Below are 16,041 nucleotides of genomic sequence, written 5' to 3' on the forward strand. Positions count from 1 at the left end.
ATCCTGATACCAAAGCCTGGCAGAGACACAACAGAAAAAGAGAATTTTAGACCAATATCCTTGATGAACATCAATGAAAAATCCTCAATAAAATACTGGCAAACTGAATCCAGCAGCACATTAAAAAGCTTATCCACCACGATCAAGTTGACTTCATTCCTGGGATGCAAGGCTGGTTCAACATATGCAAATCAATAAACGTAATCCAGCATATAAACAGAACTAAAGACAAAAACCACATGATTATCTCAATAGATGCAGAAAATGCCTTCAAAAAAATTCAACAGCCCTTCATGCTAAAAACTCTCAATAAATTAGGTATTGATGGGACATATCTCAAAATAATAAGAGCTATTTATGACAAACCCACAGCCAATATCATAATGAATGGGCAAAAACTGGAAGCATTCCCTTTGAAAACTGGCACAAGACAGGGATGCCCTCTCTCACCACTCCTATTCAACATAGTGTTGGAAGTTCTGGCCATGGCAATCAGGCAAGAGAAAGAAATAAAGGGTATTCAATTAGGAAAAGAGGAAGTCAAATTGTCCATGTTTGCAGATGACATGATTGTATATTTAGAAAACCCCATCATCTCAGCCCCAAATCTCCTTAAGCTGATAAGCAACTTCGGCAAAGTCTCAGGATACAAAATCAATGTGCAAAAATCACAAGCATTCTTATACACCAATAACAGACAAACAGAGAGCCAGATCATGAGTGAACTCCCATTCACAATTGCTTCAAAGAGAATAAAATACCTAGAAATCCAACTTACAAGGGATGTGAAGGACCTCTTCAAGGAGAACTACAAACCACTGCTCAACAAAATAAAAGAGGACACAAACAAATAGAAGAACATTCCATGCTGATGGATAGGAAGAATCAATATTGTGAAAATGGCCATACTGCCCAAGGTAATTTATAGATTCAATGCCATCCCCAACAAGCTACCAATGACTTTCTTCACAGAATTGGAAAAAACTACTTTAAAGTTCATATGGAACCAAAAAAGAGCCCACATTGCCAAGACAATCCTAAGGCAAAAAAACAAACCTGGAAGCATCACGCTACCTGACTTCAAACTTACTACAAGGCTACAGTAACCAAAACAGCATGGTACTGATACCAAAACAGATATAGACCAATGGAACAGAATAGAGCCCCCAGAAACAATACCACACATCTACAATTATCTGATCTGTGACAAACCTGACAAAAACAAGAAATGGGGAAAGGACTCCCTATTTAATAAATGGTGCTGGGAAAACTGGCTAGCCATATATAGAAAGCTGAAACTGGATCCCTTCCTTACATCTTATACAAAAATTAATTCAAGATGAATTAAAGACTTAAATGTTAGACCTAAAACCATAAAAACCCTGGAAGAAAACCTAGGCAATACCATTCAGGATATAGGCATGGGCAAGGACTCCATGACTAAAACACCAAAAGCAATGACAACAGAAGCCAGAATTGACAAATGGGATCTAATTAAACTAAAGAGCTTCTGCACAGCAAAAGAAACTACCATCAGAGTGAACAGGCAACCTACAGAATGGGAGATAATTTTTGCAATCTACTCATCTGAGAAAGAGCTCATATCCAGAATCTACAAAGAACTTAAACAAATTTACAAAAAAAAAAAAAAAAATCAAACAACCCCATCAAAAAGGGGGCAAAGGATAAGAACAGAGAGTTGTCAAAGAAGACATTTATGCAGCCTGCAGACACATGAAAAAATGCTTATCATCACTAGCCATCAGAAAAATGCAAATCAAAACCACAATGAGATACCATCTCACACCAGTTAAAATGGTGATCATTAAAAAGTCAGGAAACAACAGGTGCTGGAGAGGATGTGGAGAAATAGAAACACTTTTACACTGTTGGTGGGACTGTAAACTAGTGGAACCATTGTGGAAGACAGTGTGGTGATTCCTCAAGGATCTAGATCTAGAAATACCATTTGACCCAGCCACCCCATTACTGGGTATACACCCAAAGGATTATAAATCATGCTGCTATAAAGACACATGCAAACGTGTGTTTATTGCAGCACTATTCACAATGTCAAAGACTTGGAACCAACCCAAATGTCCATCAATGATAGACTGGATTAAGAAAATGTAGTAGTATATATACACCATGGAATACTATGCAGCCATAAAAAGGGATGAGTTCATGTCCTTTGTAGGGACATGGATGAAGCTGGAAACCATCATTCTCAGCAAACTATCGCAAGGACAAAAAACCAAATACCGCATGTTGTCACTCATAGGTGGGAATTGAACAATGAGAACACTTGGGCACAGAGTGGGGAACATCACACACCGGGTCCTGTTGTGGGGTGGGGGGAGGGAGGAGGAATAGTATTAGGAGATATACCTAATGTAAATGACGAGTTAATGGGTGCAGCACAGTAACATGGCGCAAGTATACGTATGTAACAAACCTGCACATTGTGCGCATGTACCCTAGAACATAAAGTATAATAAAAAAATATATATATATATATAAAATGAATAGGATCTGGGTTTGTAATCAGTCTTTTGTGATTTGAATCAAAGAAATGCAAAAACTTAGTGTTTATCAGAGTGTGGTGCACTTATTCCTGGAGTTATGGAAGATCATTCTAGATGGCGCACAAACTAGAAACCACTTATAGTACTGTTGTTTATTTATTTTGCTGTGTATTAGGGAAAAAAACCCCTTACTATCAAGTCCATGGTTTAATGGATATTACCTGTGACAAGGATTGCTGGCAGTCTGTTAAAATCTGTCCCACCTTCCTTGGTACACAGCCAGATTACATTTTCCAGCCTTGGTTGCAATTAGATTGATCATGTGACTAAGTTCTCACCAATGTCCTCTGAGTGGGAGTGGAGAGTGCCACAGCTAGGCCTGGCCCATACAAATACTCCATGGTCACACTTCTGCTCCTGCCTCTTGCAGGTGACAGGGAATTGACACCTATGGCAACTTTAGAAACCATGAGTTAAGGAAGGCAAAGCCACCATAGCCTAGATCAGGAGTGAGTAAACTACAGCCTGAGGGCCAAATCTGGCCTACTGTCTTTTTAAAAATAAAGTTTTATTGAAGCACAGCCATGCGCATTTGCATAGGTATTGTTTATGGGTCGCCTTACTACCACAGCAGTTGCCACAGACAGTCCATGGCCTGCAAAGTCCAAAGTCCTTACTAACTGGCTCTTTATAGAGAAAGTTTGCCAATACCCTAATTTCGATCTCTGAATGACCATATGGAGGACAGCCACCTTATTGACCTGAACAACGCTCTAGTCCTTTACCTAGGTGAAAAATAAGCCATTGAAATTCTGGGCCTATTTGCTACCATAGTTTACCCTACTCTCACTAATAATTCTGGCTCAGTAGTCACAGGGTGATTGACTGATGAAGGTACAGGGTCTGACCACCAGTTGTTTGAGCCATTGAGGTGGACTAGTTATGCCCATGGGAGTACAGCTCTCTCCTCTACGACCCACCACCAGCCCAAAATTTCCTCCAGATACTCTGACCAGTTAGTCCTAGGACCTGATTGACCCCAGGGAGTCTGACCCCCTAAGTATAACACAGCATCGTGGTCCTGGGAAGGTGTAAACATAATATAATTTCTGCCCATTGAACTGAATGTTAACAGGAAGACGTTCCCTGAAGTAGAAGAAAATGACCTTGTTGACGAGGACCCTTGCCAAAGGTAGGTAACCCTTGCCTTGTCACCTACCTGGTGGTCATGATGGCGATCAAGGCTGGCCCTACTTTCATGTAACTAACTGGCCTTCAATGGTTCACTTTTTCCATTGAGTGACTTTTTTCAGTTATACACTTTTGTAAACTAGAAGTGTTTTTACTGGCATTTCTTTATGCACTTTTTTATTTTTACCATCGTTTTAATTTAAAAAATGCAGTCACACATTTTCCATGCATACCTCTAATTTATGGCAGGTTATACAGGTCTTGCATTTATGGAAATGGTGTAAAGTCTCCTTCTTGAGTGAGCATGTTGAAGTAAAAAGAGTGACTTCATTTAAAGAAAACTGCTCATGGAAGTACAGATGATATGCTGATAAGGCAAAAAACCATGATATTAGTGTGAGAATAAGTGAGGTTCCAGAAACACTGCATATGCCCAGGCTGCAGTGGAGAATGTCGTAGAATCCTGGATTCATAGAGTGCAAAGCCACGGTGAAGGGTGCATGAGAGAGCCCCTCCCCCAGAGCCACCCCCTGTCTTTCCACAAGGAATTCCCAAATGTCACCCAGTGGATTCTCAGACTTCCATCTTCCATTTCAGTGTTCTCCACCACAAAATCTATACCTGATCAATCTTATGGTTCAGAGACACAGCTGAGTGAGGGGCCCAGTAAGACATGGGCTTGCTGTACCCAATGCCTGCTCTAATATGAGCTTTCCATATATCTGCTGAGTAAACTGATGGACATGGAGATGTTTGGGGGAGTTCATTTAAAGCCCCCAGATATGCCCACTTTCCCAAGTCCTACCCAACTGCTTAGAAGTTAAGGCCATTTCCTAGGATATTACTTTCCACTTCATATAGTTCCACATGGGAAACCAGAGGGATTCCCAAGGGAAAAGCAATGACCCAAATCAACTGCCGCTTAAACAAGAGACAGATTGCTTACAGTTAAAGCGATGTAGGGAAATTATGTGTATTACGCAAAAAGGAGATCTATTGTAAGGCTTGCTAGGCTCCAGCCTCACCCATCACATCTGCAGAGTCATCATGGGTTTCAGAGGCTGCTGCCAGAGGCAGGCATCACCTAGGAGTGGCCCAAAAATTCTCCGTTTGCAGAATTGGGTGGTGTTACAAGTGGGCATGTGATTGAGCACTGGATCAGGAAAAGAATTCATTCTTACCTTTTATGTTTTGTGAACACAGCACCATAAAAATCATAAGCCAAGAGCCAGGGCTATTACCCAGGTTGCAAAGGTCAGCTGGCTAAGGTATCAGGCAGGATGGTTAACAGGTGTGTGTGCTCCTGTATGCCCGTGTGTGTGTGTGTGTTTGTGTGTGTGTGTGCGCGTGCGCACATGTGCATGCACTTGTGTGTTGTGCCTACTGCGTGGGAGTAGCCTTGTTCTCTACTTAGGAGAACCACCCAGATTTTCGCTTGTGGATAGAGATAGGGATGCTTTTTCTTTCTCTCTCTCTCTTTTTTTTTTAGACGGAGTTTCACTGTGTCGCCAGGCTGGAGTGCAGTGGCGCAATCTCAGCTCACTGCAACCTCCGTCTCCCAGATTCAAGCAATTCTCCTGCCTCAGTCTCCCAAGTAGCTGGGACTACAGGCGTGTGCCACCACGCCCAGCTCATTTTTGTATTTTTAGTAGAGACGGGGTTTCACCATGTTGGCCACAATGGTCAGGATAATCTTTTGACCTGGTGATTCACCCGCCTTGGCCTCCCTCAGTGCTGGGGTTACAGGCGTGAGCCACCGAGTCCAGCCAGGATGCTTTTTATTAGCATGCTGTTTATCAACCAGGTTTCTGTCCTGGATAAAGCAAGGGAGGAACCCTAAAGCTCAGGTCAACCTTTGTAGAGTCAATTAGCTCTGGGGACTGATTCTCATGCTGTCACAGTATCCTCATACCCATCACAGAATGACCCTCACCAGCCTGAACATGGCTAGAATGAGTGCTAATGGGCATCCCTTTTTGAATTTGGGTCTCCAGAAGCTTCATTTCAACTACAGTCCATAGCCTTAGGCAAGAACCCCTCAGCAGCTCTGGGACTGTCATGTGCTTTATGGCTGCTGGTTGCCCAATCTTTCCTGATGTCAATCGTGGTCTGGCCTGGACAAGGGCAGGCTTGCCAAGTGACATGGGGAAAATAGAACATGGCTCTCCAGGTACCTGGCTCCTATGTTTCTTTCTTTCTTTCCATTTCTTCTTCTTCTTATATTATTATTATTATTTTAGTAGAGATGGGGTCTTGCTATGTTTCCCAGGTTGGTCTTGAACTCCTGTCTCAAGCAATTCTTCCACATAGGCCTCTGAAAGTGCTAGGATTACAGGGGGGCAGGCACCATGCCCAGCCTCCCCTAGCCATTTCTAACCCTTCAGCCCTACCATGCTTAGCCTGGGTCAATGAACTGACAAGCCAATTCTATACAAAATTATGGTGTTTTACCTTAGATAAGGCTGCCAATTAGAACATCTTCCTGATGTATTAAAGCCAGAGAAACGGCTGCCAGACACACTGTGCTGGAAGTCAGAAGCCTCAAGTTCTGGTTCTGACTTTGCCATTGAGTTGCTGTGTGACCTTAGGCATTCCCTCCCCGTCTCTGGGTCTTAGTTTCTTTTGGGAATAAACAATGGACTTGGTTGAGCGTATGTATTAGTTTACAAGAACAAAATATCACAGACTAGGTGGCTTAAACAACAGAAATCAGTTTAAGATCCTGAGACAGCAGTAATCTCATGGGGTTATTTTGAGAACTGAGATCCTGCATGCAAAAGTCTCAGCACAGTGTTTGCCACACAGTAAGCTCTCAGTAAATATTTGTCAATGAATGTATGAAGAATTAAAAGTGGAAAATGCAAAAAAGTAAAAACACTGACAAGATTATAGCCAGGAAATGGCTGCTGTAATTCTAATTAGACGTACAGCCTTCCAGTATTTTCCTATGCAGATAAAGACATATGCCACTACTAAAATGGGACTATATTATACTTATCTAGATTTTCCAAAATATTTTATTATTTTAATGAAATACAAGTCACGTACCATAAAGTTCACCTTTTTAAAGTGTACAAGCTAGTGGTTTTTAGTATATTCCCGGAGTTGTGCTAACATCATCACTATTTAATCCCAGAACATTTTTACTACCCCCGAGATAAAACTCATGCCCATTAGCAGTCACTCCTCATTCCCATCTCTTTCCCCTTCCAAAGGTCCCGGCAGCTCCTTTCTGTCTCCACGGATTTGCCTATTCTGCCTAATATGCCTATTGTATATTAAATTAATGTGTAATTTAAATTACATATAAAAAAGCACCATGCGACGTGTGACCTTCTGTACCTGGCTTCTTTCCTTTACCATGTTTTCCAGCTTCATCCACGTTGTAGCATGTTCTTATTGCCGGATGTTATGTGTCTGCACTCAAAGGCCACATTTTATTTATACATTCATCCGGTCATGGATATTTGGGTTGTTTCTACTTTTTGGTTCGTATGAATGACACTGCTGTTTGTGTGCATGTTTTTGTATGGACATGCTTTCAGTTCTCTTTGGTAGACACCTAGGAGGGGAATTGCTGGGTCATATGGAAACTCTATGTTGAACTTTGGAGGAACTGCCTACACCGCACAACAGTTTATAACCTTTCACAACACATCCTGTCTTCATTGTTAATAAATAGCTGTGCACATCACTATTTTGAGTGAATACATCGTATTTCCTTGGCCAGCTGTACCAGAGTGTGTTTAGTGAATTCCCTATTGTTGGACATTTAATGATGCCATGAAAGAGGCTTTGAGTGACTTCCTTGTGTCCCCAGCAGCTTGTAAATGACAGCTTTCCAGGTCTGCCCAGAGCACTCTGTATCCCCCCAATTCGGTGATTTCACATGGCCTTGACGTCACCCCCACTGCTCCTCCACCCCATCTGTCTTGTCTACCAATGGTGAGTCCCTTGAGAAGCTGAACCATGTCTCCAATTGGCCTTTGTATCCATTATAAATGGCCAGGTGCCAGGCATTTTGGTAAATGTTCACAGAATGGATGGGCACATGAAGGGATGGATGATTAAAGCCAGGAGCTATTGAGAGATGGAATCATCTTTACATTCTGTCCAAAAATTCCTGCTTTGGAAGGTAGTGATTTACCTGAGATTGGTGGTCTGTGACAGAAGGCTGGGCTAGTTGGCAGGATATTGTGAAGCTAATTCAGGCATCAGAAAGGGGACTGGATAAAATTTAAGTTCGCTTCCAAACTTGAGAGCCTGAAATGCTATGAAACACAAGCCCTGGGAGCTGAGATGTGTGCGAAGTTACCCAGCTGAGCTGTGGGGCTGTGAGTGGCTCTAAAATTTTTAAACTTTTTCTGAGGACCTCAGACCAAAGTCTCCCTTTGCCTAAAAGGATCTGCCTGCTGGTGCGGGCCTTTGGGGGCCTTCACAGTGCACTGAGGTTAGAGTCCTGCAAGGGAGAAACCTTTATGCAATAAGTAGTTGGGCGAGTTTATTAGCTCTCTATAACTTGAGAGTATAGCCCAGACTGCTTTGATGAAATAGGCCAAGGGGCTTTTATTGTGGCTTCCAAGGATAGAAGAGGAAAGGCAGGGCAGGCAGGCTGAGAACTGGGGAGTTCGGACTGTGGGTAGGCGTCGCCCAGGGAGATCTGGAGAGAGGGAGGGCATTTCTGAAATTTCACGATTAGAGGATCAGGCAATTGGCAGCGCAGGGCGGTAGCTCAGGGCGGAGCTGAGCTCCTGGCTGGACAGCGCAGTCCCTCTGAGTTGCAAAAAGACCTTGCAGACCCTGAGAGCTGTCATCCTTCCAGGATGTGGCTCCCTGCTCTTGTCCTGGGCACTGTCGCCGCTTCCACGGTTTGGGGTGAGTCCTTCCGAAATCAAATATGCCGGGCACTTTTTGAAATCCTTGTTCTGGGCGGACGTGGGCGCAGATGCGTAGAAAGGCAAAGACACTACAGATCCGGCTCCGCGGCGGTGCGCGCCCTCTGTACTTGGACTTGATCTTGGAGCAGCTGCGCCCGGCCAGCCTGGCCCGCGCAGAGACGCAGGGAGGGTGAACATCCTGAGACCGCCCTGCCCTGCTCGCCCCCATGCAGGCCGGCAGCCGGCTCACCTCACGCCACACACACAAGAAATTTAGGCAGCTCAGTTTATTGTCCCGTAATTCTTCCCGTTATGGCTGGATCACGGAGAGCGGCTCAGGAGAATATTAAGAGCATCGACTCGGGAGCCAGAGTGCATGGGTTTGAGTTCCCGCTGGGCGCTTCCTCGCTGGGTGTCCTTAGGCAAGGGACTGAGCTATTCCGTGCTTGGGTTACCCCCTTTCTGAAATGGAGGTAGCAGTGCTACCTACCTCACTGGGCTTTGGTGAGGAGGAAATGGGTGGTTGTTTCTAAAGCACTCTTGGCAGCGCCTGGTATGTAGAAAGCACGAAAAAGGAGTGGATAAATAAAGGAGTTGTTTAAAAACGTAGTGTATAATAGAAAATTTGAGCTGTGGTCAGGCCACTATATCAGGACCTCTTGCCACTAAAAAGACAGTTTCTTACTCATGTTCTCAACAGGAGGGGGACACCAGTGCATGGGGCACAAGGCGAAGCAGCAGAGCATGGGGAGGGGACAGGGCGGATCTGAGGCCAAGGGGCTTTTACTGTGGCTTCCAAGGATAGAAGAGGAAAGGCAGGGCAGGCAGGCTGAGGACTAGCGAGTTGGGATACTTCAGGGGGCTCTGGGGCAGAGGGGCTGTTCCCAGTTGTCTGGTACCTAGACCTGGCATAATTAGGGCAGGTGGGTAGTGGGCCAGGGCATGGCAACCCGATCAAAGAGGCAGTTGGGGTGTGGGCTCCGGGTTGGCTGGACTCTGGGAGGGACAGTTTCTCCGATGTCAGCAAAGCCTCAGATGCCAGAGCATCAGAACACGGAAAGCAAAACACATGTACATAGAAGGTGCAGTGAGGGGCCTCGAAATACCCCCGTGCCATTTTATAGACAGAGAAACTGAGACTCACACAGGGAAATGTACTTGCCCAAGGTCAACCCAAAAATCATGCCTGGGTCTGTCTCTGGGTCCTGAATCCTGACAGCCCAGCCCCATCTGCATCCTGTCTTCCTTCTGGCAACCTGACACTGTGAGAGCTCTGGAACTGTGGGGAAGGACAGAGGAAGAGAGGAAGCCTATTTGGAGCTGAATGTTCCTTTACCTCTGGTTACTCCTGGCAATGCCATCCATTTCCTTCCTTAGGAAGACCATACAGGCTGCCTACAATTCCTCAATTTCCCCCTCTGTAAATTGGGCATGTTGATGCCTACCCAGCAAGGCTTTTTTGAAGATGAATTTAAACAAACAGGAATGCATGCCTGGCACGTAGTAGGTGCCCACCATGTTCATGCTTCATATAACATCAGCGGCAACTGCTCTTGTTCCCATTCTTCTTTCTGCTTTCCCCCATTCACTCACTTTTTCACCATTGGCAATCTGGCTGCCATCCACCTCATCCTGTTGAAGTGAATCCCTGAGCTGAAAAGGACCAGCTCAGTGGTTTCTTCTCTGCCTTGACCCTCCTCCACCTCCCTGAAGTCCTCAGCAATCTTAGCCCCCATCTTGTCCTCTTCTCCCTGGGCTTCCAGGATGCTGGGATGTTCTCTCCTTCCCACTCTGATGGATCTTCGGTCTTGGCTGTAGTGGTCTCTGTGTTTGATCTTTGTTTTTTCCCTTCCCTCTCACACTGACATCTTCAGTGAAGCCATACACAACCATGGTATGTACCCTCACCGTCTAGGAGAAGATTCTGCCCTGCTCCCCCACCAGGCTTCCTTCCAGTCTTGAAGTGTGCTCGTCCTATGGCACCATCTTGCCAGCGTATCCCACTGACATCTCCACTGAGCCTATGTAAACAGGGACCCAGCATCACAAGCCAGCTCTTTGGTCTTCTTTATCTTCCATGTCCCCAAAACTGGTCAGGGACCACGTTTGTCTTTCTTTTCTTTCTTTTTTCTTTTTTTTTTTTTTTTTTTGAGATGGAGTCTCACTCTGTCACCCAGGCTGGAGTGCAGTGGTGCAATCTCAGCTCACTCCAACCCCCGCCTCCTGTACTGAAGCGATTCTCCTGCCTCAGCCTCCCAAATACCCAAGATTACAGGCACACGCCATGACACCTGGCTAATTTTTGTATTTTTAGTAGAGATGGGGTTTCGTCATGTTGGCCAGGCTGGTTTCGAACTCCTGACCTCAAGTGATCTGCCCTCCTCGGCCTCCCAAAGTGCTGGGATAACAGATGTGAGCCCCTGTGCCCAGTCTCCAAGTCTTACAAAATACCTTTTAGACATCATCATATTTCTTCATAAATATTTTCTTTTTTATTTAAAATTTTAAAATAATTAACGTGGGGCTGGGAAGGATTTCAGGTGAAGACCAGAAATCCCATACAGTGCAGAAAACATGGAAATCACCATGAAAACAGGCCACCTGTAATGCCACCACCCATTGTTATGTTGATAAACATGCTTCCAAGGAAATTCATCTCAATGTTATTTGTAATTAGCAACAACAACAGAAGAAATCAAGTTAAATATTCTCACTATGGGGTTGGCTGTTGTTGAGACATGGATGCTGTTGTGTAACTGGGCTTTGCATAGGGAGTTTCCATTGCGATTGGATATTCCCCTGTAAGATCAAATCTGAATTGTTCTGTTCTGCTGTGGCCCCACTTTGATGGAGGTATTGACTTCTTGTCTGTATCCAAAGCAGAGAAGCTGGGACAACAAGAGGCTGGAAAACATTTCCCAGGAGGGAAGCTCAGACAAATTGAGGTCACTGGAGCCAGACAGGACCTCAGGGGTGGGCGGCATGATCAAGTGTCTGAAAGGCCACAGGCCACAGATCAGATCAGGCCAGTGCGGTCCCATGGCAGGTACTACCAAGGCTGATACGGAGGCTGCGGGAAATGAATTTCAGCTCAATGGGGAAGCATTGTCTGTGCTGCAGGAATGGAGCAGACCTGCCCATGGCCACCAGAAGAATGTACCTCGACCTGATCGTTTCCCTTATCTGGAAAGGTTCCTGCTGCTTATTTGTCCACTAAAGAAAACGCAAGCGCTTAGCCTGGCATTCTAGGCTCTCCCTGACATGTGCTGTCTCATTCCAGGAATATGTTCCACTCCCCCCAGACTCCACCTGCTGCATGTGGGCCATGCCCACATTCGGCATTCTGCTCTGCATTCTGCTCCTCTGAGCCTCAGCAAATTCCCTTCTCACTGCTGTGTACCACTCCCTGCTTCTCATCTCCCCTTACTCAATCCTCCCCTACTGCAAGTCCCAGCTCCTCCATGATGCCCGCAAACAGAAGGCCTTGCCCCCTCTTCTAATTCCTGGACTGCCTTATGGGTACCTCTGCCAGGACACAGCCACTTCTTTCCCGGCTGTAGCCCCAGGTGTATATGTGACTCTTCCCTACTAGGGTCAGGGCTTCTGAGAATGCGGGGCACCTCTTGTTCATCCTCTCATCCAGTGTGTGGCTCCGTGCCAGGATTCTAATGGATAAATGTTTCCAGACGCTTCTAAGGGGGAAGCTAAATGTCTTGTTCTTTCCTAGTAGCTGTCCTTCTTGCATTTATTTTTGGCTGGTTGTTTTTATGCCTCCAATTCTAATTTGCTCCTTAAACCAGCTCGATGAATTAGGAAGGACATTGATCTTCATCCCTATTGTACATCAAGAGAAACTGAGGCCTAGAGGGTTTAGGTGACTTATTTAAGGTCACACACCTAGAAAGTGGGAAACTGCACCTGGAATCTGGGTCCAGCCTTTTGCCTCTGATGCATCCTGATTTCTTCCCCATGTCCAGCAGGGCATCTGTCATCGCCACCTGTGGTGGACACCGTGCATGGCAAAGTGTTGGGGAAGTTCGTCAGCTTAGAAGGATTTGCACAGCCTGTGGCCATTTTCCTGGGAATCCCTTTTGCCAAGCCCCCTCTTGGATCCCTGAGGTTTACTCCACCACAGCCTGCAGAACCGTGGAGCTTCGTGAAGAATGCCACCTCGTACCCTCCTATGTAAGCCAGGGGTGGCAGTGGCATGTGTCCGTGGGGATGTTCGCCTCAAAGTGATGCAGGAAGGAGTCAAGGCAGTCCTCCAATGGGCTGATCCTTTGCTCTGGAATCCTTAAAATCATTGTAGATCCTTAAGAACATTCCAGAACTCTCACAGCATTCTGGAGTCCATTATTTAACACGTTTATTGAGCACCTACTGTGTGCCAGGCATGTTCTGGGTTCTTGGGATCCATTAGTGAACAAAGCAAAGATTCCTAGGTTCATGGAGCATGCATTCTAGCAGGGGGAGACAGATAAGAACAATATGCAAATTACTCCACGGAATATGTGATATGTTAGAACGGGATAAGTGCCTTGGAAACAAAGAAGCAGTTAAGCAGGTAAGGGAGATCAGAAGGAAGGATCCCATGAATTCTGCTGTCTTGAACTTTGACATAGGGGAGAGGGGTGGGCCAGGAGGTGTGTGGGTGGCAAGTGTACTGAGGTGTCCACTCGGCAAGTGCTCAACTTTCAGGTGTGCCCAGCTCCCTATTCCTGAGGAGAACAATGGCAGGTGTGTCCATTCACCCTGGCCAAGCTGAGAAGAAAAGCCCAAAGGTTCTAACTGGCCTCACCACCTCTCCCCAGGGTACAAAGGACCCTACAGGCATCAGAGAAGACCCCATTCATCTCGGCAGCCAGGCATTTGGAGGGTTTCCAGCAGCCCACCTCCAGCTGCCTTCTTTTCTTTTCTTTTTTAAAAAATAATGTTTACTGTTTTTATTTTCTAAGTACAAGTGTAATATATACTTATTACAGAAAATTTAGGAAATACAGAGAAGGAAAAGTAAGAAAATTAAAATCACATACAATATCCCACCACTCAGAGAGAGCAGCTATCAATATTTTAGATGGTGAAGTATTATGGTCTAATATTTTGTTTGTATTCCAGTTTTTTTGCCTGTTGCTACACTTTCTTCCTTTAAAATGGAGTGCTGTGTTCAGATAACTTGGATGCTTCCTTTGCTCTTTAAGTATTTCATGACCATCATTCTATGCCATTAAATAGCACAGCCTGATATTAGCAGCTGCATTACATTTGATATTGCACCATAATTAATTTCCCCAAGCTTTTATTTAGGGTCATTAGGTTACATATGAAGTTTTTAATAATATAGGGAGCACTGTGATGAATATTTTGTAGTGAAACCTTTATGCCCATTCATGAATATTCTAGGATAAGTTCCCAGAAATGACATTTCTGAGTCAAAAAGTATATATGTTTCGTTAAATTTCCCTGCCAAAGTATTCTACCTACACTTCTTCCATTGATGGATGAAAATCTCCATTCATCAGATTTTTTACAGTGCTTGGGGTTATTAAAATTGTTTTTGGTTATTGGGTAGGCAAAGCGATAATAATAATGGCAATATTATTTTCCTCTTTAGTTTGCATTTATCCGAAGACCAGTGAGGTTGAGTTCTTTTTCCCTTTCTTCACATTGGAATGTATTTTTATTATGATGATTATTATTATTATTGTTATGCCACTTGTACTTCGTGATCTGTAGGCAAATCTCTCAGGATGGAAATCAAGAAGTCATCTTTGCTGGCTCTGATTCTGTCACTTGAGAGCTGTGTCATCCCAGAGCCTGAGTGCCTCAGTTTCCTCATGTACCTAGTGGGGGCGGTGATGCCTGCCTTCTGGTACTTTGAGGTCTGGGACCATTGCTTATAATATACTTGTGTATGAGCACCACATGGCATGGATCTACCTGGCTATGTAAACTTGGGCAGGTTCTCTAACTTCTCTGGGCTTCAGTTTTCTCATTGTAAAATGGAAATAATGGAACCTATGTAATCAGACTAATCTGAGGCTTAAATGAGTTAATACATAAAGCGTACTTAAAACAGTGCCTGGAACACTGGGAGGACTCAATAACTATTACCAATGTTCATCTATGTTGTATCCTTGAGATCTTTCATCAGGGCAACCAACAGCACTTGCCTGGGATAGGCAGATGGTAGATAATCTTGGCATGTCAGGGCTGCAAGACTCATGTAGAAATCACTCCTCTCAGGTAGACCTGGCAGATTGGGACCCAGAATGTGAAAGGAATTCACCCAAGGTCACCCTGTAAATGCCTGGGAGAGACAAAACTAGAGCACAGTTCTCTTGATGTCATCCCACAAAGATTTTACCCCTAAGATATTGCGAGAAATGTCACCTCCAAGGGAGGATCAGTGTATTGGTTGTCTCCCTTCCTTGATGCTGGAAGTCCCAAAGGTTCCGGGAAGGGAAGAGGTGTGAAGCCCTTCTCACTCTGCTTGGTCTTAGGAGACCTTAGTGAGTCCTAACGCCCCCACCTGAAGCGCCTGATAGCCTCCTACCCACTACAATGCCGTGAGTCTGTAAATATCAAGTCCATTTTCAGGCTTCAACCTCCCAGTCCAAGGCGCTGCCCTAGAAGACACCTCACTTAGATCTGGCTGAACTTCAGGGATTCTTCTTTCCCCCTCCCCAGGTGCACCCAAGATCCCAAGGCGGGGCAGTTTCTCTCAGAGCTATTGACCAACAGAAAGGAGAACGTTCCTCTCAAGATTTCCGAAGACTGTCTTTACCTCAATATTTACACTCCTGCTGACTTGACCAAGAAAAACAGGCTGCCAGTAAGCTGTGGGATCCCTTGGTCAAGGCGTGTCAGTGCCAGTACCCCGGATCTTCTGGGGCAGACCGGAAGGGGGTGAAGGCAGCATGGGGAGGGAGCTGCACAGGCCAGGATTTTTTCAGCACCCCAGGGCCTCCACAGGAAACACTGGTTTTCCACACCTCAGTTTCCCCTCATGACATAGGGACTCTGGGGAAGTTTGTTGTGCATCTTTAATGAACATCTTAATTGGTCCAAATTCCCTCATGCTAATAGAAGGATGAGAATGATTACTTTTAGTTACTAGATTAAAAATCTGATATCCAGAGTGGGTAAGACATGATTTTCAATAATGTTAGTGATGGAAGGAACTTAGAGAAAAGCCAATACCCCAACTCTTCCTTTTCAGATAGAGAAACCGAGGCCCAGACAGGGAAGGGGAGGTCACCCAGTAGGGTAGTTTTGGCTGAAGTCTTCTGATCTTCAAACCAGTGCTTTTGACACGAAGTAGGGCATTGAGCTTGTATGTGGCCTTTCTCCAGCACACCAACATTCATCTGGGGTAACTTTCACTGTCTGGGTACAGGTGTTGGGGGTGGAGCCTGGGACAATCCCAGAAGCTCTTCCTTTTGCCTTTG

At 45.0% G+C, this 16,041-nt stretch overlaps 1 protein-coding gene across 4 annotated transcripts in view; it reads left to right on the forward strand.

The window, feature by feature from the left end:
• The first annotated feature begins 3,660 nt into the window (after positions 1 to 3,660).
• Positions 3,661 to 16,041, forward strand: part of LOC100451021 (liver carboxylesterase 1-like) — a 38,730-nt gene continuing 26,349 nt past the window's right edge. For 2 of the 4 annotated variants that reach the window (XM_054533933.1, XM_054533935.1), the window contains exons 1-3: positions 3,661 to 3,717; positions 12,571 to 12,778; positions 15,281 to 15,425. In XM_054533933.1, the coding sequence (XP_054389908.1) occupies positions 3,687 to 3,717; positions 12,571 to 12,778; positions 15,281 to 15,425 (384 nt within the window). In that variant the 5' untranslated portion in view covers positions 3,661 to 3,686. The remainder of the gene's footprint in view (positions 3,718 to 12,570; positions 12,779 to 15,280; positions 15,426 to 16,041) is intronic. The other 2 variants (XM_054533934.1, XM_054533936.1) reach the window with 2 other exon arrangements.

Source organism: Pongo abelii, chromosome 18, assembly GCF_028885655.2.
Source record: "Pongo abelii isolate AG06213 chromosome 18, NHGRI_mPonAbe1-v2.0_pri, whole genome shotgun sequence".
NCBI classification, from domain to species: domain Eukaryota; kingdom Metazoa; phylum Chordata; class Mammalia; order Primates; family Hominidae; genus Pongo; species Pongo abelii.